Source organism: Grammomys surdaster, unplaced genomic scaffold (assembly GCF_004785775.1).
Source record: "Grammomys surdaster isolate TR1022 unplaced genomic scaffold, NIH_TR_1.0 149, whole genome shotgun sequence".
In the NCBI taxonomy this organism is placed as follows: domain Eukaryota; kingdom Metazoa; phylum Chordata; class Mammalia; order Rodentia; family Muridae; genus Grammomys; species Grammomys surdaster.
Window position 1 is genome coordinate 9521628 of NW_021604607.1, and position 25611 is coordinate 9547238.

Genomic DNA, 25611 nt, shown 5'->3' on the forward strand with positions numbered 1-25611 from the left:
AAAACATGACTATAACTCTTGTGTCTTTGCATAGTGTTTTAGAGATCTGAAAGTCTGGTGTTCTGAAGAACCAGTCTGAGGGATTAGTCTTGAAATCTCTGTTTTCCTTCATGTGTTGCTTTGAGTAGCTAGTGATGCTGAACCTAAACAACATATACCATTTACTTTATATCAAATTATACTTTTCAAAGCTTTTGTTGGCATTACATAATAAATTAGTTAAATGATTGTCAAATGTAAATGAAGGAAAGAAAAGTAAAGGGGTATGGAAATGTGAAAATTTGTCAGCAATCAACCTGTGTATATGACTTCATTTTTATTGATACAGCTTTTTCTTGACAGCATAACTTAACTGAGCTGTTTTTAAATCTGACAATTTTCACTTTTATTTCTGTTGATGGTCAAGGGGGAAGAAGGGCTTTCTTTCTGTACTAAAAGTCCTTAGAGATAGTAGCCTGGTAAGTGAATTATTTGGTAAACAAAAGTATAGGTACAAGCCTTGGCCTTGTGCCAGTGAACTTGTACATGATTAATTTCTTGGCAATATGTGTCTTGGTGCATTTCTGGGAATTTGCTTCATACATTAGCTTTCACGGTCTTCACATTTCATTGTGAGAGTGGTTGCTTTCTGTTTGCAGGTGAAAGTTTCTTTAGGCCATTGTGAATGATTCACTTAATATAAGAAAGTGGCGTATTAACAAGAATAAATTTCCTCAGGTTCCCAGGAGAGTTGGAGTGCCTCCAGAATGGTTGAGACACAGTTCTCTTCATGCCAGGCACAAGTGGGTTCCCTGTCAGAGTTTTCTATAGGCTGTCCTGATTGCCAGGTTGTTTTCTGTCTATACTGTCCAGTCCATTTAGCACTGTTTTAGAATTTTAATTCTGATGGTGCATGTTCAGAGACTGAAATCAGTCTGAAAATAACCTGAATAAAACATGAGTAGGAAGATAATTTCTGTTTTGTTATCTTTAGGAAGATACTTTTCTCATAACAGTACACCCCAAAGCGCCTTCTGAATGAATGCCTTTTAGAAGTTGGTTCCAGGGAACACGACCAGCTACTTCTTCATGGATTTTGTGTGTTTGTTTGGGAGTGAAAACTGAAACAAATAACAGAATAATAGCTAGTAGTGTCTTTATTACCAGCCAGATGAAGCATAATGCTAATGGAAAATAGAGTCCGCTCCCTTGAAGTAGTGCTTGCTTGTTAAGCTGAAGTCTTGATTGTCTGCTTTTGCTTTTTTACCCAGTTTTACAAAAGTGCAAAAGTCTGAGGGACAGCAGTTGGCTATTGAAATGAGGGAACATGGATAGCCATGTATAGCTAGCATGGTGTAAACAGACTGTGAGAGTTGAGGCCAGTGAAGACTTCGGTTATTCCTTGGGGGAACTTGAGAATGCACAATTGGGGTTTGTAAATAGACTTGAGGCATGATTGAGAAATAATCTAGGTTTGTAGATTGTTTCTTTTAAGGTTGGGTCTTGTTACTTAGCTCAGAGTAGCCTCACGTTCAGGATCCTTCTGCTAGACTTTTACTGCACGTAGTTTGATCTTGACATTTAAAAGAATTATTAAGAATACTGTGTTGAGAATAAATGGTACTGGTAAAAGTAGAGTGACCATTTGGGAAGTTACAGTATGACTTTAATTTAAAAAGAGATGGTGGCGGTGGCTTGAAGGATGGTGGAGATGGAAAAACCTGAGCAGGATCTGCATCATTTCAAAGTTAAATGCCTGTAGTAGTTACAGAGTAGAAATGGAACTTTCTAGAAGCAATGGTGCCAAGAGTTTTGAATTGAGCTCTGGAAGAAAGTTATTTGTTATTCTTTAGACACTACTTAGATTTATTAAGTGAAACTGAAGATGAAAATGAACAAACATGGGATTTTTTAGCTCAACTACAACTCAAGATTAAAAAAAAAAGATTTTACATTTGGTCAATATGAAACATCAGCAATCAGATGTCTGCTTCTATATGAACTACACAAAAACTAGACAAAATATTTGCTTCATAAATACAGTACACACACAGTATAATATAAGTAAATTGCTAAAGTACATCTTCTAGGATTTCTCTAATTTAGAGTCCCTGGGAGACTATTATTGTTATTATTATTATTATATTATATTTAATTAATTAGCTAACTGTGTGTGTGTGTGTGTGTGTGTGTGTCCGTGTGTCCGTGTGTCCGTGTGTGTGTCCATCCTACTTGTGAGTATGGGAGGGTTAGAGGATAACTTTCGGGAGTCTGTTTTCTCTTTCCACTATATAGGTCCCACTGAGACATCTTAATTCCCCCAGCAGACATGTTTCTAATGTGTCTCAAACAATCTCGGTTTTACTTCTACTTTTGAATATAGTTTAATGTGGTGTAGACATCCAACAATGGTTAGTTGTCCTTCATCATTTTAAATAGTCTATGTCCCTTGTTATTGATAACAGAACTTACTTTTGATAGAATTTAAATTTTTTAGCATTGATGTCATTTTTGAAACTATACTTTGATACAGAATATTTCTAGTATTTTTATATGTGCCTGTTTTCTTTTTTCAACACTTTGTTTTTCAAAATTTCTTGAATTTAAAAAAAAATTAAGAGTTTCTTGTAGCAAAGGATGGCCTCCAACTTACTGTGTAGCCAAAGCTGATCAAATTCATGATCCTTCTGCCTTTATCTTCCAAATTCTGGGATTACAGGTGTGTACCATACCTGGCAGCCAAATATTCCTTCTGTGTTTTTCTCCTTTGTCGTAAGGTATTGAACCCAGGGCCTGGCCTGTACTATGCAGGCCCTCTCTACCATTGAACTATACCCCAGCTCTCCCATACTGCTTAAGAAGACATCATTCCATCAGTGTTTCTTTAGCATACTAAAGCCAAGTTATAGGAAGGTCTTTGTCAGTCTGCCCTATAAAATTGCTTTTAGAGTCAATTTATGTTCCAGTTATTTTTAGTATATATGTAAAATGTTTTTGTGTTGTGAGATTTGGTTTCTTGCCTATAATTAGGAACCTTTTAATTACTTTGTCACTTATTTGGATTCTATCTCTGAAGAGATAAATCAGATATTGTCGTTTGGTCCATCTCTTCCTAGTCCTACTGGAAGATCACAGATGTAACTAACAAGCTGGTAGACAGTGTGCTTCAGAGTTCCCTGTGCTTATGGATTCTCTGGTCTATAGCTCCAGCTGTAGCCTCTCATGGAAGAGGAAGCCACTGAAATTCCCTTCCCTGGAGGAGAGACTGGTTGTTTACCACACAGAAGCCAACTCTGGCCACCACTGCTGCTTTTAAAATCTGCCGTGCTGTAACTGCTTTCATGTGTCAGCAGTCTCACTTCATGTAACTCCCTGTGGTTATCTTATTCTTCAGCTGAACTGGTTTTAGGGCTTCCTTCTGTATATTTTGGGTGTTATGAGTAGGGGGTATTGTGTCAGTGTAGGAGGATACCTTTAAATGTAAGTCAATTGTTGTATCTAATTTAAATTTCTCATAATCAGGTAATGGTTTTATAAAGTTCCCTGAAGAACTTCTTAAGGATGCTCCAAGGTAAACTCATTTGTAACCACATTATTGTGATGGAAGAGAAAAATGGGAAGTAGAGCTCTATAACTTATCCTTGATCACAGAGCTTTTATATGGCACAGACAGGATGGGTCTTGTAACTTGGCTCTATAGTTGGTATGCCTAAACATCTACTTAGATGCTTGTCCATCCTGACTTCCTAGTTGGTGGTCTTAACCACTGTTCATCCTTGCATTGTCAGGAAACAATGTTTGCTCCTGCGTTTGTTCCAAGAATGATGGCAGATCAGATGTGTGGAGCTTGGTATGCTGAATGCATAACAGACATGCAATAAATGAGTTCACTGTAGCAGGCAAATATATTTTCAGTATGTTTTGTTTAAATTACTGTGTGTTTCATATGAATGAAGCAAGTGAGAGTTATGTCGTTGAATGAGATTTTCCTATATGACTTTGGGGTGGGAGGTCTGGTCCAAGAGAAAAGCAGAGCTAGGAAGCAAGAGAATTAGAGAGTTCAGCAGCAAAGCCCAGACTGGAAACCAGCCAATCAGAGAATTCTTCAGAAGAGCTGGCTTCATGCTGGGGAATTCCAGAGCAGAACAAGGTCTGGACTAAATGGCAGGAGTGAATGCCCTGAGCATTTCTCGGAGCTCCTTCCTGAGGTTGCTGGGTCTTCAGTGGGCACAGGGGGCTCTTTTGAGGATACTTTGCCAGCTGTAAACTTGTAGAACATTCTTCTGGTCCTGTTTTGGAAATCCCCAAATTAATAAGGAACATTTGGTCCTTAGTATGTAATACCCAAGGGAATAAATAGGCCTGGCTAAGTGTTTACAGTTCAAATAGTCAAGAGTCTAAATGAGGGAATTGTCTTTGGGACCTTGGCTAATGTTTGTTCCCTGGTCATCTCCTGCTTTCTGCAACCTACCGTGCAGGCTCTTCGCCATTCTTTCAAAGTCTAGCTTCTATCTTGTTGCCTCCAGGACACCACTAACCCTCTGTACACCTGTGCCTAGTAATTGCTCCATAGAAGTTAGAAAAGTTTATCAATGCTGATGAAGAGGAGTGTGTGTAGAGACTACACAGATGCTTAGTTGGAAATAGGGGCTTGTGTGCATATTTGGTGTGTGTGTTGTATGTTCTTGTAGAAGCCAGCAAAGGCAAGAACCTTATTAAAACAATGTCTGTGTAGAAATTGGTCAAGTTAAAGTACCAAAGTTATATGTGGCCATCCAAATTAAGGAGAATATTGTTTTTTAAATCAACATTGATTAGTGGTGTAGAACAGTTGTCACATAGGGTGATACTTGGTTTAAAGATCTGCCTGGCTTCTGTGACCTTCATTTGCCAGCCCAGGAAGGCATAGGAGATGTTGTGTAGAGAAATCTCACTGTGCTTGTGCCATATACTAGTGCTTACAGTGATTCAATAGGAACACAAAAAGCTCCTGTCATTCCTGCATTTTGTTTCTTCCTGTCTCTCTGTGTAGTGGGTTCAGGAGACTATGCCTTCCCTAGACTGCAGCCTTGCCTTTAAGCCAGTTCTTTAATGGAGCAGAAAATGCAAGAAAATGAAATTCACAGATAATTCTACATCAAATCACTGTAAAAGCGATTTTCTTAACTTTTGTATGTAACTCCCAACATATTCACACACGAACATAAACATACACACACACAACCTTTTGATTTAGTTTTTTAAAATATCCTTGCCTACTTATTGTGAGCTAATCTAACCCATATATATTCTTCCTGTTTTTAATAATGAAAAGAGCTTAGAGAAGGCAGCAGCCTAAGCTATTCCTGTGTTGTTAGCACTTAAATAATTGCTTTGTGGTGTCTGGAGGTTTTTGATTTTTTTTTTTTTTTAGAGAAACGAAAGATTTTACCAAGTTAGTTTTATTAATGTTTATTTCTGTGTTTATGTGTGACTATGTACTCGTGAGTGCAGGTGCCTTCAGGGTTTAGAAGAGGGTACTGAGTCCTCTGGAGCTCAAGGATTATGAGCCACCCAACATTGGTACTGGGAACTGAATTCAGGTTCTCTTAAAAGAGCAGTATGTGCTCTTAACTGCTGAACCATCTCTTGGGCCTCTAAGTTGGTAATGTTTATATAAGCTAAAGAAATTAGTAGCTGTGGCTGTGAATGAAGCTTACTGGAAGGCTGTTTCCCTGGTGGGAGGCCCAGGCTTCCTCCTCAGTACTGCCAAGGTAGGACACTTATCTTTAAAATGATAGAGGAAGAAGCAACATTAATCCTTACAATAGAGATGTGTGTATATGTATGTATATACATGTAAACCATGTTTAAAAATAGAAAGAGGAATATATCAAATTGCCTTTATTTATTTATTGCTGAGATCCAATAGTTATCAGACTTCGCCACATGTGCTTTGTATCTTTGCATGGTAGTTATTGAAGTATTAAAATAATTAGTCTTGGTTTGTCAATTTTATGCCTGTGCTTTTCTGTATGTGTATCTTAAAATGTGGGCACCTTTCCTCATGTCCAGTGCCACTGTTCCATCCTTGCTGTCTGCTGTGTCTGGAACATCTACACATTTTTATGTTATTTGGCAATATTGTTCTTACATTGTATTTGTTCTAATCAAGGTCTAAACAAGGCTGTCACATTGGAGTTTGTTGTTAAGCCTCTTTCTTAGTCTTCTGATTCAGATTTTTTCCCCTCGTGTTCATGTCAAGGTTTAAAATCACTTATTTTAAGTAGTATTAGTTCTATTTTTATGTCAGTGTGAAATGTGTTTTTAAATTTCAGTTAGTATTTGGAATATTTAGTCAGACAGAATATTTATTCAGTCTGTTCTTCAACAGAATAAAGAAAAAACAAATCCCAAATGTGTGTCTTAAGGTGTAACTCCTGCTCCAAATTACAGCCAGCTGTCTTTCTGATGATTTTTTCCCTCTGCTTAAAATAAAAGCATTTTCCAACTTGATATCTGTTTATTTTACGGTGTTAATTTCAGTTAAGCAGGACCTGGTCTTTAATTTCTACTTGGAAAGGCTGAGTCATGGGATTGCCAAATTCCAGGCTTGAGTGGGCAACTTATTGAGACCTTTCTCAAAATAAGAACTGGAAAAGGACCGGGCTCTAGCTCTGCAGTAGAGCCTTTGCCTGTTGCAGTGAAGCTCACGTCTAACCTCTAGCATCACTTCCCTTAAGTCAGACTGCCTTCTTTCCATGGTGGCTGTTTGCCTGCTATTGAGTATGCTGCCTCTTAGCGAATGCTAACACAATAGCGCAAGTTTTCTGATGGGCCAGTGTGATGGTCAGCAGCTAGAGGAGCTTACACATAGATCTGACTCTGATCCTCAGATTCCTCAAGGTAGCAGGAGAGAAGAGACTCCTGAGAGTTGTCCTTTGACTCTCTGCAAGGCATTCCTGCCTGTTGTGTATGCACAAGCACTTGCACACATGCGCGCGCGCGCGCACACACACACACACACACACAATTTTAAGAGCATCTTTTGATAGTGTTCAGATAAACTTTTAACATATCTTGCCTCTTTCCAGAAAAATTTCATTCTTTTTTTTTTAATTATTTATTTTATGTATGTGAGTACACTGTAGCTGTTTTCAGACACATCAGAAGAGGGTATTGGATCCCATTACATATGGTTGTGAGCCACCATGTGGTTGCTGGGAATTGAACTCAGGACCTCTGGAAGAGCAGTCAGTGCTCTTAACCACTGAGCCATCTCTCCAGTCCCTCACAGGTATGCCTGGAAGGAAGCAAATCTCAGGTGATTCTAGATTTCATCAGGCTGACTGTGAGACTGGCAGATAGAATAGGTGTGTGATAGCATAGGGATCCCTTGTGGTAAGACACTTTTTAGTTTTAGCCTTCTCAATAGAAAATGTTTATTCTTTATAAAAGTGTTCATGTATATCATTAGTGTGTACTTTTACCCTTTAGTACCTGATAATTCCAAACATTTGCTTGTACCTTTTAGGTGCTCTAATGTGAGTCTGCAAAAGCTTCCGGAGCAGTGGTTGTGGAATGTTTTGGAGGAAATTAAAAGCAGTAATCCTTCATCCAAACTCTGTGCTACAAGGCGTAGTGCTGGACTTCCTTTCTACATACAGGTACTCTTCTAAGGGCAGGCACCGGTCTGTTTGTGTTTTGATACTGCATTTCTCTTCTTAATGTGTGAGTAAACAGATTTAGATGTTTCTGTCTTTTCAGTACCATAGCATCTGTGACTTTGTTATTTTTATTTTTTATTACATTTAATTATTTATGTGTGTGTCTAGGCAAATACATGCTATGGTACACATAGAGTTCAGAGGGCAACTTTCTGGAGTTGGTTCTTTCTTTCCATCATGTAGATCTCAGGGATTGGATTGAGGTTGTTAACGTTTGGTGGTAAGCACCATTGCTGGCTGTGCCACTCTCTGTCTCCTGTGAGACTTTGTTTTAATGTGTAGACAGTATGTTCTGTGTCAGATATGTTCTTGGAGCAGGAGATCAGTCTTGTAATATAAACAGAGGGTAGTATAGCTTTCCATCTGTGCGTTCAGTGGTTGGAAATCACTGTGGGTGCAATGTACTTACTTTTAGGAAGTATCCATATTTGAGTCCTTCTATTATCCATCATAAAAAATTTTACTCTTTTGTTTGTTTTGTTTTGTTTTTTGAGACAGAGTTTCTCTGTGTAGCCCTGGTCATCTTGGAACTCACTTTCAGGCTGGCCTCAAACTCGAAGAGCTTAGCCTGCCTCTGCCTCCTGAGTGCTGGTAATAAAGGAGTATGCCACTACCACACAGCCTAAAAAACATCACAGTCTTATTAGTAGCTCTCAGGCAGTGTGGCTAGGTCACGTTTATTACATCATTTAATTCCTACCTAAACTCTATGAGATAGGTACAGCTATCATACCAAGATATCCTACATGAGACTGGGGATATAGAGGTGACTTGCCAAAGGCTACAGGGATGTCAAACTTGCTAAGGCTTAAGCCTAGTCCATCTGACCCCTGACCACATCTTCATGTGAGACTATATATGAATACAGTTCCTAAACACAGGTGAAAACATGGGTGACCTCTTCCTTTTTAAAGTAGTTCTACCTTACAAGATAGAGACTTAGAGACTGTTGCTTTCATTATCCTGAAGAATAAACACCAGTACACTCACAATACTAAATCAAATGCCAATCTTGTTTATAGTAAGACAAAATCCACAAAATGGGTAGTATAATACGTGCAGTGGAAGTAAGGTAGCCTCTTTTAGTACCCTTGTAGTTTTTTCTTTCTCTGTTTTCTTTTCATACTCCCAATCTCTTCATGACTTTTTGATGCCCAGTGGTAGAAGTGATTGAGATTACTAGGTAGGCCTGAGAAATAAGTTGAGCTACTTTGGTTGAGTGTGGTTTAGTTTTCTATCTGCAGTTTCTGCAGACCTGCTGTGTTCATGTGGCCTTCTTTTCTGAGGACAGATATCAGGCACCTAAATGTCCTGTCCAATATTTGTGTTATATGCTTATTCCTGCTGAGATAGTCACCTTCTGCTACCCAGTGGTCATAGTTATGGAGTGATCAGCAAGTCTATTTTCTAAGCCCAGCAGGCAACATTGCCATACTATTGTTTGCCCAGTTCTTTGGGGCTGAAGTGAGACAAGTCATGTTTCTGGGAACAACACCTCCTAGTCATTGAATATAGGTTTCTTTTTTATCTTAATGGAATAAAGCTTTAATTATCAGAAAAAAATCTGTTCAAAAGGATCCTATTTTTTCTTAATATGACTTACAAATAAAGTAATACCTTTTGTTCTGCTGACAACTTCAGTTTAAAGTTAGCTGTGGCAAAATACTACCATTATAGTATATTAGTTTCCCCTTTGTGTAAACAGACAAAATTATTTTTAACATTTATAGAGCATGTTTTCTGAGCATAAGTATATTGTGATTAATTTATTTTAAGCCTGTTTACATGTTTGTCTTGTATATTCTTATTGCATAGCTTGTCATTGATTTAGATGATGCAAAGTAGTTCCAAACTTTGTCTCTAGAAGCCAGAAGCAACGTTTTACAAGACATAGATGTGAAGGAAGAGAGTCCAAGAATGTGACTGAAGTGCTTTTGACAGCTTTATTGAGATATAATTCACCTGTGGACAGTTCATGCATTTAATGCATGCAACACAGTGATTTTCAGTAGATTCTCAGCTTGAGGACCATTAACACAATCTAATTTTGGAATGACTCCCCATGCCACCCCACCTCCTTCTGCTGCTGTTCCCAGCCCTAGGCAACCTACTAATCTTTCTGTCACTGTGGATTTGTCAGTTCTGGACATTTCACTTAAATGGAATCATACAGTATCCAGTCTTTTGTATCTGGCTTCTTTCACTTAGCAGTGTATTTTCAGAGTTCCTTCATGTTGTCACACAGGTCAGTACTTCGTTCATTTTTATTGCACTGTCTCAAGTGGGCTGATAGCCCATTATTGTTTATGGGAAGCTAGTCACACAGTAAATAAGACCTCCTTTGAAATCCAAATGCACAATCCTTTTGGAGTTTGTAATGTTTCTTTTTGTTCAGTGGTGTTTCAAATGCTGTGGTGTGATTAGACTTTCAGTAGACTCTTCTGTGATCAGTGATTTAATTGTTGATCAGTCTCTAGAGGGCCTGGAAACCTTTAGATGAAATCTAATTCAGTATATTTTTGTCATTGTTTAAATAACGAAAATTTTCTTATTTGATCAACTTACCTCTGAAAGTGCCTTGCTTATTGTATCTGATTTACCTAATTTTGGTCCTTACAAAGTGGTCAAGCAGAACCATTTATTCATCAGCTGCTTATTATTATCTAATTAACCAACAAACAGAAGGGGTTGTGGAGTTGACATGATTTCACCTTAACCTAATTTTATACATATGAACAGGCTAGAGAAGTTAAGCTACTTGGTTAAAGCAGCCTGACCTAATTAACTTACTTCAGTAGTCTTGTTTTTAATAGAGGGTATTTTAAACTTGGGGATTAATTCCAAAGCCAACAACTAGGTGTGTGCAAAATAAAAGCCCCTTGATTTGGGGATTTTTTTTCCCCCACAGGCATTGTTGGCATCTGAACCAAAGAAGGGTAGAACAGACTTGTTGAAAATAACTATGGGGGAGCTGATCTCCTTGGCTTTGTCTGCAGATGACTCAAAGGGCAGAGTCCCCCAGGTAAGGACAGAAGGAAGGAGTTAAGTCTCTGCTCTACCTTTACTTCTTTAAAGAACCTGCTAAAGATTAGAACTCCTGAAGACAGATTACTGTGACACATTTAGAAGGTTTGGCTTAGTTTTGCTTTTTTTTTTTTTTTGTTTTCTCTCTTTTTTGGTCTTTCCTAGTCACAAAATAAACTTGCCGTGGTTGATATGTCGTGATGAAAGTGAATAACTTTAAAACTGTTGAAAATATTCATTTGACAACATATTTCACAGCGTTACTATTGTACCTAAAAATCTGAAAATGATTATGTAGTCACACTTGAATTTCATGTGTGCTTCTTTGAGTTGATGTACATTTTGTAGTTGAACAATTGAATCTTTCTTTAAAATGTGATGTAGGAATTTCAGTATTACATTTTATTTTTAAGCAATATTTTAATTCCTTATCATTGCTGTGTATATGCAGTTGGGTGAGACACTCCTCACAACTGTTCTCCACACGAGATAGAAAGTCATATGTGTACCTTGTCATCTCTGGTAAATACCTTTTAGTAGGATTAGCTTCTTGGGCATCAATACTATTGCTTATTTGTGACTTCTATCTTCCTTGTCAGGGTTGTGAGAAGCCTGATTTTAAAAATCAACTTTTGTTCTTAGGATGTAGCTGTGTGGCCTAGACCTTAACTAGTGCATGCAAAGCCTGAATCTGGTCTCCATTGCCATAGGGCCTTCATTAGGTCTTCATTGTGATTCTTCTATTTAAAAACAATTTAAAACTTTATTTTCCTTTTGTTTTGAGTATTGTTTTACTGTCATATTAAGTGGACATGTAGCATTCATTTTTTATTATTTTTAAATAGGGCCATTGAAGATACATATTTAAAGTATATGTTTCTTTTCTTAAGATTTATTTAGTACATTATACAGTGTCAACGTATAGAAGTAGTATTCAACTATAAATATTAAAAATGTTTGAATATTGCTTAATATTTTCAATAATTATTTATTTTATGTGTATGCATGCCTTGACTGCCTGTTTGTATATTCACAGTGTATGTGCCTGGCTCTTATGGAAGTCAAAGCAGGCTGTTAAATCCTATGGAACTAGAATTAGGCAAGTTGTTAGTAGAGTTGTGAGCCACCTTGTGAGGACTGAACCTGGGTCCTCTGCAAGAATGCAGTGCTCTCAACCTCTGAACCATCTCTCCAGCTCTTTGACCAGCATTTTAAAATGTATTTATTTCAGCCAGGTGGTGATGGTGTACCGTTTCAATACCCGCACTAGGGAGGCAGGTGGATCCCTGTGAGCTTGAGGCTAGCCTGGTCTACAGACCGAGTTCTAGGATAGCCAGGGCTATGCAGCAAAACCCTGTCTTGGGGGGAAAAAAAAAACAAAAAGCAAAATAAAATGCATTTTTGTTAAAAGTAGTAAACCAGTATTTCTACCCAGTTTCTCTGTTATCAGGGCATAATCTACAAGATAGCAATAGTTGATATTTATTGAGATTCTGTTTGTGGCTGGGTTTAGGATCTCTTTTAAAAATTAAATGCTCCATGTCTCTTTGGAAAGAACCTGCTGTTCTTACGTACTAGGTACAGAATTGTACATATGTTCAATGGATGAAGGGTTTTTGGTTGCATTGCTCCATTTTATAAGTTCCTCAGTTCTTAACTGTATTCTCTTAAATATACAATTTTATTTGAGAACTCTCCACTTTGGTAATTTGTGTACATATTTAGAATTACCATAGTTTTAAATCCACCACTGATTTTTGAACTTTTCATTCTAGGTTCATGCTTTAAATATCCTCAGAGCTTTGTTCAGAGATACACGTCTGGGAGAAAACATTATTCCTTATGTTGCTGGTGGAGCAAAGGCTGCAATTCTGGGCTTTACATCACCTGTCTGGGCAGTGAGTGTTTTTGCCATGTGTCCCCATTGAGTTAATGCTTTTGAATAATGAGTTTCTATAAGCTTGTAAGTTTTTCAGGGGATGTTTTTGGATCAGACTACATTTTATTCCTTTATGGTTCCATTTTCCCTCCTTTGTTGGCTTTTAATTGATAATGATTTTATTTTGTGTGTCTTTCACATATGCCATATAAAGTGTGAGGACTTACTAATAGTGTGCTTCTTCTTCTCTCGTCTTTGGGCTGTTCCTGCTGCAGTTTTCTTTGTAGTCTATCGTGAATTGACACTGGGCTGATACTTCTTTTAAGAGTCCATTATCATTTTTTACTTTACCACTTCAGCTATCTATAAGTATATACAGCTCAGTGGCATCAAGTACAGAGATATTAGCACTATTGCCTATTTCCTGAACTTTTCATTACAAACAGCAGGGTTGTTGTGACTATTCACTGACTCCTCATCTTTCCTTCTTTCCTTCCTTGTGCTCCTGCCGAGCTTTCTCTCTGAATCTGCCTTCCCTGACACTTCAAATAAGTGAAATCATGTTTTGGATATGTTGTACCATGGATCAAAATTTCTGTTCTTTCTAAGGCTGAATAATATTCTGGTATGCCAGTATACCTTTTTTCCTTATTCTATTGATGATAGACATTGAGATTGTTTTCAAGTTTTTAATTGTGAAGGATGAAGCAATAAATAACAGTTGTCTTAATCTTGGCTCTCAGTTTGTTTGGGTGTAACCCATGGTGATTCTGCTTCACTGTAGCAGAGCCATTTACATTCACATCAGCCATGCAGAAAAGCTCCAGTTCCCTACATCATCAACAACACTTATTATTTTCCTTTTGTTTAACGAGAGGCCATTCTATTAAGTGTGAAATAGTATTTCATTTTTGTTTTAAAAATTTTTCAGACTTACTTTTTTGTTGTTTTATGTGAACGAATGTTTTGTGTTTGCACATTTGCACATATATATGGGCACCACACAACATACCTGTTGCCTGTGGAGGTCAAAAGAGGGCATTGGATCTCCTAGAAGTGGAGATACAGATGATCGTGAGCTACCATGTGGGAGCTGGGAACCATACCCAGCTTCTCTGTCAGAGCAGCAAAGCTCTTAACTGCTGAGCCGACTCTCTAGTCCCTCCCATTCTGCTTTTGATTTGTATTTCCAAAGTGACTAGTAACAGTGATCTGGAAACAGAACAACTCCTAATATCTTAATATGTTTTTCAGAGTCTGTGGAGTCCTTTAACCAAAATGTGTTGAACCTTTAGTGGTACAGTCTTCCCTTCTAGTCCTGGTGGACAACCAGAACAACAGCACTAACAATAGCACTAACCTTTGTTGTTTTGGGGACTTCTGTGACCTTTCTGACCAAAAACACATAGGGAGATATATTATGCCTGGCACTGAGATTTTAATAACCCATGTCTTCTGGGAAAGCACTGTCTTCCCGTGCAGGGTACCTGTGCTCAAAGTCCTTTAAAAATTATTTCTATATTTTAAAAGTTAGCTTAAAAAATGGTGGATTTCCATAAAGGTTTTTCATATATCTTTGGTTTTGTGTAAACCACCCTCCATTTTCTTTCCCCTGCTTCTCTCCACACCCTGTGAAGTGTGAAAATGAAATGTCCCCCATGGGCTCCTGTGTTTGAATACTTGGGTCTCCACATAGTGTCACTGTTTGGGCAAGTTGTGGAACTTTACAGAGGTAGAGCCTTTAGGAGTGGTCACTGAGAGCAGGTCTTGAAACTTTATAGCCTTGTCTCACTTTCTGTTCATTCTCTGCTTCCTGACTATGTATACAGTGTAACCAGCCAGTTTCCTACTCTTGTCACCTGCCTTCTGTACCATGACAGAACTGTAGACCAGAATAAACTCTTTCTTCCTGTATAACTAATATAACCCCTGTTTAATACCATGTTCACATGACCAAGCATGGCAAGTTCATATCAATAATCCCAATCCCTGAGAAACTGAAGCAAGAGGATAGCTTGGGTCACATAACAAGATCCTGTCTTATTAAAAAACAAAACAATAACAGCTGGGGTCATAGGTCAGTGATAGAGTACCTGCCTAGCATGTGAAATGAAGATTATTTAAAACTCAGTAAGAAAAAGACACCCTAATTAAAAGGTACATACATTTTCCCAAAGAAGTTATTAAAGTAATTGATGGACACATGGGAAAGTGTTTAATAGCACTTTGGTCATTAGGGAAATGCAATCAAAGCCATTCATTAGAATTAAAAAACAACAAAATAACAAATATTCAAGTAATCTAGATCTGACCTGAGGCAGAGGCAGTCCTGGTGGTAGAACTTCCAGGTGACAGATGGATGGAGTGCTGCTTGGGGACAGTGGGCACTGCTATGACAAGGGCTCTGTGATTTGCTGACCACTGAGTGTAGATCTCTGTCCAGTTTGGGGATTATACTGTGAATGGTATAAAGTGTATTTTCACGGTGATTGTGGATGAATTGGCAATTCACGCTTCTAGAGCAGAGGTGGCAGTGGGTGGCCATTAGGACAGATGTGGTCTACTGCTGAGTTTTATTTGGCTTACAAGATGGTGCCTCACTTTTCTTTAATTTGTTGCCAGCATTTCCAAATAGTGAGATTTCACATAAAAGTTGGGGTTTCTGGCTTCCCTTGAAAAACACAGAAGATCTGGCAACACTGGTCTTCTATTCCCTGGGGGTCACTAGTCAGCCTGAGCTGGATATTAACTGGCCTAGACACAGTGTTCTGCCATCTCTGTTGTTACCACTCTGGACCCCTGAGTCTGTGGCTCTTAGTGCAATGACTTCATAAAGCTACTTTCTAATTTTAATGGTTTCACTGTTATCTTCAAAACATGTATCGAACTTTCGTGTGCTTGCATACATAATTTTATAGGTCATGTGTAGCAGTCACATTATACTTGTTAAGAGCTTATTAAAAAACAGAACAAAACAAAAAAGTAATAGCTGGGGTTATGGGTCAGTGATAGAATACTTGCCTAGCATGAGAAAGGCCTTGTGTTTTAAATAAAGATTATTTAAAACTTATTAAGAAAAAGACAACCCAACTAAACAGTATATACATTTATCCAAACAAGATATTAAAGAAACCAAAGGACATATGGGAAAATGTTTCATAGCATTTCCTTCTACCATTTTGGTCCCAGGTATGGAGCTTATGTGGTCAGGCTTGGCAGCAAGTACCTTTATCTGTTGAGCCGTTTTGCTGGCTCACATTCTTAGTTTTGATAATCTCTCCACTTATATGACTAGTTGACATACATTATGATGATAATGCCTACTTTTAATATAGATTCTGTCATAGAAGTTTTAAGTTTTTGATTCTGAGTGTTATTCATGGTTCTGGTATAATTCAGTGCTTGCTGATTTTGTAAGATAATTAAGGAAGGCTGATATTAGATAGTGAGGATTTTCATGGGATTCTGATGGATCTTGACATGATGGCTTAGTAAAGATAGGTTCTGTTAGTATGTTGGAGTAATAATTATACTTTATTCATAATAATTTTTCTTTCTTTAAAAGATTTATTTTTTTATTTCACCTATGTGAGTGTTTTACCTGCATGTATATATGTGCACCGCCTGCCTGCCTGGTTTCCAAGGAGGTCAAAAGACAGCATTAGATCTAAAATTGGAGTTGTGTTTGGTTGTGAGGAATCACATGGGTGCTGGGAACTGAACACGGGTTCTCTGCAAAAGTACCCAGTTGTATGACTGCTGAGCCATCTCTCCAACATGATTTCCCCCTTGTCTTTTTAAAGGCATTTTATAGCCTCATTATATAATCCAGACAGGCCTGCAGCTCATGATTCTCCTGCTTTGGCCTGCCAACTCCTTAGATTACAGGCTGGTGCTACTGTGACTGGTTGATTTACTTTTTACTAGTCAAATATCATAAAAAAAATTTTAGAGGCTGGGTGGTGGTGGTTCACACCCTTAATCCCAGCAGAGGAAGATGGATCTCTATGAGTTCAAGAGTAGCTTGGTCTTCAGAGGGAGTTCCATGACAGACAAGGCTGTATATGCAGAGAAACCCTATCTTGGGGGAAAAAATAATAAATTAATTAAAAATAAACAAAGAAAAGAAATTTTCAGAGTTAAATGACTTGAGTGGGCTGTTGACATTGTACGATTAATAAATAACATCCTGAATTACATGGATTTTAATTACATGGATTCTATAAAGTTAAATCTCACTAGTATTCTTCACAGATAAAAGGAGGAGTTCAGGTCTTTTCTGGTGTCAAGATGTGGAAAAATAAAAGTCCGGTTTGTCTTTTAGAAGTGTACACATATATGATGAAACCGTTAGTATTTGAAAAATCTATGTTGTATTCATGTGATTGGATTTGCACAGCTGGTTCAGTTTAAGAGGAAGTCATTGAATGAATTATCAGAAAGTTTTTTTTTTCCTCAGTTGCCTTTTTTTTTTTTTTTCATGAACATAAACCTTATTTTCTTTAGCCTCACCTAGTTAGGTAATGATTTTGAATATCTAGTTTAAACATTATAAATGGGTTTCATGGTATAACTATTTCTTAACTCTTACTTTGTGTTTATTTTTACTTTAGGTGAGAAATTCATCCACACTTCTCTTTAGTTCCTTGATCACAAGAATTTTTGGAGTTAAGAGGGGAAAAGATGAACTTTCCAAAACAAATAGGTAAGCTCAGTCTGACTTCACCTTTACAGACTGCCCAGGCTAAAATAGCCTGATTCACAGATTCATCAGTGACCTAAAACTGTAAGAGTGCTACAGTGCGCTCAGCATGCTGCCTGAGTCTAAGTTCTTGGGCGGATCAGCTGTGTAATAAGTGGGTTTAGGAAGCAGCAGGAGTGGGGCAGGGCTGCAGGGCTGCAGGGCTGCAGGGCTGCAGGGCAGTAGGGCAGTGGTGCAGGGTGACCGCCTCTGGATACATAAGCAAGGCTTCTGTCTGCACTTCTTATCTTCGTCAAGTATTGCTGAAATGCCCCCAATTAGAGTGATCTTTCTAGATGTATTTAAAATACTATTCAGCACATAATCTTGTCATGTCCAGGTAGAGATGCAACCATCTTTGTATCTCTTCAGTGTGTGTCCCTGACTCCCTTTTCCTCATACTTTGTATGTGGAGAAGTTAGAGACGCGACCCCTTGGAAGAACCTGTACTTTTGGCGTTTTGGAGTTTGCTCTTTCAGATATGTCTCTCTTTACATGGTATCTTTGGTGAGCCTGTGCGTGCTTTTGATAATGAACGATTTAAACGCTCTGCACATGTTGTACATGTTTCTGAAGGAGAGAGAGAGAGAAGCTTTAACTCAGGGAGTTGTTTACACTGCAGAGGAGTCGATACTTGCCTAACTACTGACACTAGGTGTCACTGTTGTTTTGTGTTCAGTTGCTCCTTTAGGATTCAGTTTGGTTGGCTAAATGGTCTTTTTCTTGAGGATCTAGATGTAAATCCAGGCCTAGTTTTCCCTCTCACCTAAAAAGGTTGCTACGTTCCAAATTTAAGTTTTAGGCTAATTGCTTATAGAATATATTTTCTTGTGATAGAACTAAGTCTTAGGAATTAAAACAGTGTGCTAGACACTGTGACATGGTGGCACACCACTGTAATACCAGTGCTAGAGTGGCTGAGATAGGAGAATTGTGAATTTGAGGCTAGCCTGGACTACAGACTGAAACCATGTCTCAAAAAAAAAAGGTGATGAAATATGATACGCTGTCAGTGAAACTTCATGTCACTCTAAATTATAATTTAAAAGCTATTTATCACCCTGTAAAATTCACCATATTTTTAAAAGAAAGGTAATTGGGTATAATTATGAATTGCCTAAGAATTTGATGAAAATACTATTCTTTTTTTGGTTTTAATTTCTCTGTGTGTATCTATGTGAGAATATGTATACATGTATGCAGTACCCACAGAGACCAGAAGAGGGCATCAGGTCTCTTGGAGCTGGAGTTACAGGTGTTTGTGAAAAACTGATGAGAGTGCTGGCATCTGATCCCAGGGTCTCACGATTGAGCTGCAACAGCTTTTAATGGCTGAGGCATTTCTCTAGTTCTTGGTTTTGAAATCCAAATTGTAGTTTAAAACTAAAACATTGTTTGTTTGGAAGGATGATGATAATTTTTGCTTTTCTTAAAGTAGTTTGTCCATTGAGTAGTTTAAAATGACTAGTGCTGCTTCTCTTTAGTTTGCACACTTGGGTCATAATTCTGCAGCTCCATATAGTTCAATCTGTGTATAAAACCATGATTACCAGTGATATAAACTGAGCCAGAGAGGATGCAAGCCTGTAGCCCCAGTACTCAGAATGCAGATATAGGAGCATCTGGAGTTGAGCCTCCCTGGGCTACATAACTAGTTTGAGGCCAGCCTGTGCTACATGAAACTTTGTCTTGGAAGAGCAAAAATAACTGATTTCTCCTTATAGTTGTGAAATCATTCTTGGATGTGCATACAGATCTGACTGTGTACTAGAGAAAATGATGGAATTTGTTTCATTTAGGTTGAAAGAAAGTGGAAGAATATAACAGTGATAAACATGGTTTCACCAGGTACAGTGATGGAAATACCTTCTGCACATTGATTCTCTTTGAGTGGGAAAGGGTAGGGAATTATAACTTTACTAGGAAGAAGGAAGCGGAATAGTTTCAGAATGGTTTTAGTGTAATGGAAAGGGAAGTGAGGGAAAGTAGGAAATCGATTCTTTATTTCAGTGCGATGGTTTCTTTTGGTAAAAGAACTTATTTTTTGTCATCAGAAGGTTTGTCAGGGTCATCCTTATACAAGAATCTGCTTTCTCCCAACTGGAAAGTCTGTCTTATTGGATTTGCTCCCTAAAACCTTTATCACTTCAAATTTGCAGCAAGCCTTCTACTTTGGAGATGTATTTAGTTGTGTCACTTCTGCTGCACGTATTTGCTCATTCTTCTTGTTTGGTATATGCTGGAACTGATGACTTGAATTTTTTTTTTTTTTTTTAATCAGATAACTAAACTCACCTGGTGACATCTCACAGGATGGTGATGTTTGGTTTCACAATGTCACCACCCTGCCAGAGAACTACAAATGTGTGCTACTGGTCAGGAATGAGTTGACAGGAAAAGAATATATGCCTTTTCATCAACTGTGAAAATCCTGTCTCTTAGAGTAAACAACTTGGTTTCTAGGTTTTCTGTTGCCATTGGTGACTCCTTAATAGACTCCGTTAGGCATTCTGCACTGTCATGCTAGGACTAATCAGACCTCGGTGTATGTCCTCATGGGGTTATTGTGAACACAGAACTAAGCATTAGATTGTCCTTTCCTCTGACAGTGTTGGAGTCCTGCCAGAGACAGACACATTTGCTATTTTCATCTGCCCTGCTTCTGGCATCCTTCTTACCCCACTCTCTTGCTGCAAGATTTTTGAGAAAAGTTTCGTGTCAGTATCTTGACATTCTTTGTATACTTGGTGCCTCATATACTGTCTTGCATGGAGGAGACTAACAGACATACTTGCTTAATAAATAAACCAATTTTTGGTGCTAAGCAAAGGAAGAAGAAACTTGTTTCTCCTGCTTTCATCCCTAGATGGCTGCAATAATTGACTGAAACAAGTTATAGTTGATCTCGCTGTGCCTGGAGTTTTCCCCTGTAAAATGAGGGTTCTTGGAATACCCTGAGGTCCTTCTTAAAATTACTAAGCCTAGACTTTCCATAAAGTTCCTAGAATTGCAACTTTAGTTAAGTACTGTTCCTAGTGCATAGTCCAGTACCTGCCACATAGTAGGGTAAAACAAACAAACAAACGAACAAACAAACAAAACCTACTTTCATAAATAAAGAAGTGATCAAGGGTCCATCTCCCTCTGTAAGTATATTAAAATAAATGTACTTTTTGAGCCCATTGACCTTGTTTTATATGTGTTCTTTAGATTATGAAGAACTGGTATATTTTGTCTACATGTTTTAATCTGTTGAAGGATATCTTGTATTGTGTGTGGTTTTGGACTGTTACAAATGAACCCGTGATGACCATTCATATATATGTATGACCACAGAGTTTCACTTCCCTGGATTGAATGGTGGCAAATTTTAAAAATTTTATATTTATATTTTGCATATGGGTGTTTTGCCTGCATGTGTGTCTGTGCAACATGTGCATGCAGTACCCACTGCGGCCAGAAGGTGTCCAGTCCTCTTGGATTGAGCTTACGGATGGTTGTTAGCTGCCATGTAGGTTCTGGTAGTCAAATTCAGTTCCTCTGGAAGATCAGCCAATACTTTTATTTAATCATTGAGCCATCTCTCCAGCCTCTTACTTGTGTGTTCTTGAGAAATACTATCTTATTAAGATTTTCTAAAACTCATTTCCTTGTGTTTCTTGTCATCTAACAAACTTATAACTCAGCCTGACTCAGAGCTCTGATCTGCAGGCTGTGCTGTGCTTTCTAAAACAGCTTCATCTGCTTGGAGGAAGTTTCCTTCATGACTCTTCATTTCTTACAACAGGAGTGAAATATGTTTGGTCTTGAACTCTAGGTCTTTCTCCCTAGATTTACTATTTACTCCCTGTGTGAGTTAACCCTCAAGTAGTCTTGTTCAAGCTCTATAACCAAGGCCAGTGTATAGCAGTCTGAAAAGCTTTATTTTTTGGCTATATGACATCCATGTGCACAGTGTAGAGTGAGACAGTGAATTAGGATAGCTTGTGCACATTCCTGTTTCAGTGTTGAGCTCATGGCAAACACCTGTGAACTCAGTGTTAACATGGCAGAGGAGAATGTGAGGTTCTGAAACCTGCTCTATAATCAAGGAGCTTACAGTTCAGCTGAGGAGACAAAGATCAAGACTTGTGAACCAGGTGAAATAGAAAGTATATACCATAATTATCTGCATAACATGATACAAGTATTGAATTCTTCAAGTAGATAATTCATAAATGGGAAAACTAAGTGGAATATTTGTAGGAAAAAATTTCTTTAAAAGGCACAGTGGATGAGTAAATTTGGGTACATGAGAGAAATCCAATCTAAAAAGGAAAACACAATTTGATCTATTGCTGTGCACTTTCTTTATTTTGTCTTTTTAAAGAGAAATGCATAGTCAAAGGAACAGTGTAGGAAGATTTTGTACAATGTAAGAAGAAAATGTGTCCATAAAAGTATTATTAGATCCAAATACAATGATCTCAGTGACTATGTGTAAAGATATTGCATGACTTTACTTTCTAGTGTGGAAAGGTCAGAACCACTTTAGTCACTGTTTTTTTACTATCTTGGTGGCACAGATGTGCCAACATCTTCTAAGGAGTGTCTTGCTCAGCCCAGCACTCTGCTTACAGGAAGACTGTGAAGCAGTTGCCAGACAGAACTGTTTTTCTCTTGTTTTTCATGTTTTCTAGGAAATCAGATTCCACAAGTTTCTGTGGTTACCTACTCCACTGTTGAGAGAAGAATTGGATTCTCAAAACTAAAATTGAGAGCTATAGAGTATGTGGGATTTTGTGTTTTTGAAAATGTAATTATTAGAACTCACAATGGCTTATTTGATTTGAACAGTATAGTAGTCTACAGCAAGTACTTATTTGGCCAAACTGAAAACATAATTTTCCTTGACTGTGGCCAGGATTATATCAACATCTGTAGACCAAAAGAATCCTCATTTTCTTCACTAAATGGACATTTGTCGTGTCCTTACTCTGGGCCAGGTAGAATACTGACAGGGATCAGAAGTATCGCATGCTTGAGCTAAAGATGGAGTGCAGTTGGTAGAAGGTCTGGACAGTGTGCACAGTGCCCTGGGGTCAGGCTCCAATGCCACATAAATCCCAGGTGGTGATACATGCATAAAGTCCCAGCACTTGAGAGACAAAGACAAGAAGGCTGGAAACTCAACTTAAGAATTAGAAGCTAGGACTGGAGAGTTGGCTTGGTGGTCAAGAGTATTTGTTGTTGCAAAGGACACAGGTTCGATTCTCAGCACTCACATAGAGGCTTACCACCTCAAGGACCAGCAACTATAGTGCACAGACATACATGAAGGCAAAACTCTTATACACATAAAATAATAAAAATCTAAAATATATGTTTTTAAAGTTAGAAGATAGCCTTGGTTACAAGACATCTTGTCTAAAATAATTTGGGAAGAGGGAAGGGAGAGAGGGAGTTGTCACAGCAGTAAAGGCACGAGTCACATAAGCCTGAACAAGTAAATTGAGTCTCTTGAACCCAAATGAAAGCAGAAGGGAAGAGTAACTACAGAGCTGTCCCTGAACTCCACATTTGCCCCTGCCCTCCCTATCATATCTACACAGAAAACAAAAAATTCCATGTCCTTGGGGAAACTAAAGGGTTGATAAAGATTATCTGCTGTGTTTGAGTCTGTTTTGAAAGGCAGGAGTAGTTCCCTTGGTGCCCGATACCCATTCTGTGTTTGTACGAGCTACCCCTTACCAGGCCCCCTTTACTTCATGCCTGTGGAAGTAATGGAAGAGCAGGCTTCAGCATCAAGGATCTAGTATCCTGCAGCAGAACCAGGAAAGTAGACGTCTTCGATTCTGTTTAAATTGGCCCAACAGGATGTCAGTGTTGCTGTTCGACATTGCCCATTTTTACAGTTAACTCTATAAAACTTTTATGTTTGATAATAGTTGGGTGCTTTGGGATGAGAATTTGGGGGCTTATAAAAATTCTTTCCTGTAATGTGATTTCTTTTAGACTTAACTAAATATTTTTTATAGTCCACACTTATGTTTTTCATTCATGTCTTTAATTAAAAGCCAGTCTTAATTATAATAGTCATCATTACTTGGTTTTATCCTAAGAACCTAAGAAGTAATCAGTGCTTTTCACACTTTGTAGATGTGAAAATTGAGGTACAGGAAAGATTTGTTCAAGGTTATGAGTAGCACTAGCAATAAAATTCAGTGGTTATTTTTAGCTCACATTAGCTTGACTAGAACATTTTTTAAATGGCAGATTTTTCTAGTAGTAACAATAATATAAGCTGGGCAGTGATGGTGCACGCCTTTAATCCCAACATTTGGAAGACAGAGGCAGGTGGATTTCTGAGTTCGAGGCCAGCCTGGTCTACAGAGTGAGTTCCAGGACAGCCAGGCTTACACAGAAACGCTGTCTCGAAAAACAAAAAACAAAACAAAACAAAAACAAAACAAAAAAACCAAACCAATAATACAAAACTGGATTCAGTGTTTCTTTTGTAGGATATGAATTTTATTCTTCCAAAAAGATACTTCACTTGTTGTAAGCTTTTAAATAGTGATTAAAAATCAAGAACCCCATGTTTTGAAATGGTTTAGAGGTGTCATCCATTCATCTTCCACAGACATTTGTAGAGCAGTTTTGGTTTTTAGCCAGAGAAGAAAAGTGACTGCCTTTAAAGACTGAGAAATAAGACTCACAACCTGTGTTGCTGTTGTTGAGTTGCTCTTACAACTAGAGTAAAGTCTATCCTCACCCTTTGGGCCAGTGAAGACCTCGATGTCTTAAGTTACTGTTCATCCTCGGGTTCAAGAATTTTAGGTAAGAAAACCACAAATAAAAATTTTAACTTAAAAAAAATTCTTGAAAAGTAATATGTTCATCAACTTGAAGTGGGAATTAGTCATTGTGTTCTTAAATATTGACTCTTGCGTGGGCCAACTAATCTTTGTTCTTAAGTACTGCTTCAGGCCATTGCCTTCTTTAATAACTAAGGCATTGTTGTTTTTGTTAGAGCATGTTCTATGGAATTTTGGCAATGCTTGTATCCTCTTTCTGTATCTTAGAAAAGCATGAGTAAATATTTTTTCTTTGCTTTGGTATTTTTGTAGCTTAAATTTTATATGAGCCAGACTAATAGAATGTAGTATCAAGATTTCATAATTTAAGATGTCAGGGTTGCTTCCAGGCCTATGAGATAAAGTCTTTATTTATCAGGAGGGTTACAGGCAGTACTGTTGTACATTCATTACCTGTAGAAACACACCACAGAACTACTTTCGAAATGAGAAGACTAAGTCTGAAAGGTTCAACTCTGAGGGTACAGCTCTGTTAGTGCATGGAGATATTCCCTTCTGATCCCAACCTTGGTCCCTGGAACAAGTCATTTGAGTACTGGAGAGTTTGAAATTTCTTGAATGTTGTTACACACTAAATTTTTAAAATATAATTAATAAAAATTTGTATTAAATACTTACTGTATACTTGGGCACTGTAGTGTGTACAAAAGTGGTTCATGACATGGTCTTAGACTTCCAGGATTTTATTGTTTAGTGAAAAATAAGACAACTTTGAACTTGTCCAATAAATGTGATTGCTAGACTTTATAGTCCTGACTGTCAGAGACAGGGGCTAGAAGAGGGAGAGGCCGTCCCAAGGAGCAGTTCAAGTTATTCTTGACTTGTAAGGAGGGCTGGGGTTGGATATGCAGAGGAGAAGGGATTATTGTATGTGGTATTATATGGTACATAATGGTGTATTACACGGTACACTTAAGGATGGAGGAACAGCCTATGACCAAAAGGGTATGACAGACGCTTTCATTATTCATATGACAAGGATTGGTTGGCCTCCTGTTCTAGGTAGGTCACTTGGCTTATAAGTAAACATATCAAGGTTTGTTTGAATTTTATACAGCATTGGGAATTGTTTAGAAGCTTCTGTAGCAAAGAAGGATTCCATGATAAAAATTCTCTCTCTCTTTTTTTTTTTTTTTTTTTTTGAGAGCCATTGAGAAACAAGGGACTTCTCTGTCACTGGCTAGAAGAACTGGAGAACACAGTGCAAGGCCTGTAGATAGTTCCTCATGAATTGTAGTCCGTGCACACCTGTGAACATTTCATGATTGTAGGCATTAAAAATTCTATACAAATTAAAATGCTTCCTAGAGAGGAAAAGCTTCATATTTTGTATTAGAATTTGCAACCATTTTATTAGGAAGAGATTCATTACATGGTTTTTGGTATGTTCTAATTTTGGTAGTTCTAATAGCATGGTTGGTGAAC

General features: G+C 37.9%; 1 protein-coding gene across 1 annotated transcript in view; it reads left to right on the forward strand.

The window, feature by feature from the left end:
* Thada (THADA armadillo repeat containing) overlaps positions 1–25611 on the forward strand; it is a 288692-nt gene that overhangs the window by 54262 nt on the left and 208819 nt on the right. Inside the window, exons 23-26 of the mRNA XM_028765113.1 lie at positions 7493–7625; positions 10594–10707; positions 12485–12607; positions 17202–17293. Coding sequence (XP_028620946.1) covers positions 7493–7625; positions 10594–10707; positions 12485–12607; positions 17202–17293 — 462 coding nt within the window. The remainder of the gene's footprint in view (positions 1–7492; positions 7626–10593; positions 10708–12484; positions 12608–17201; positions 17294–25611) is intronic.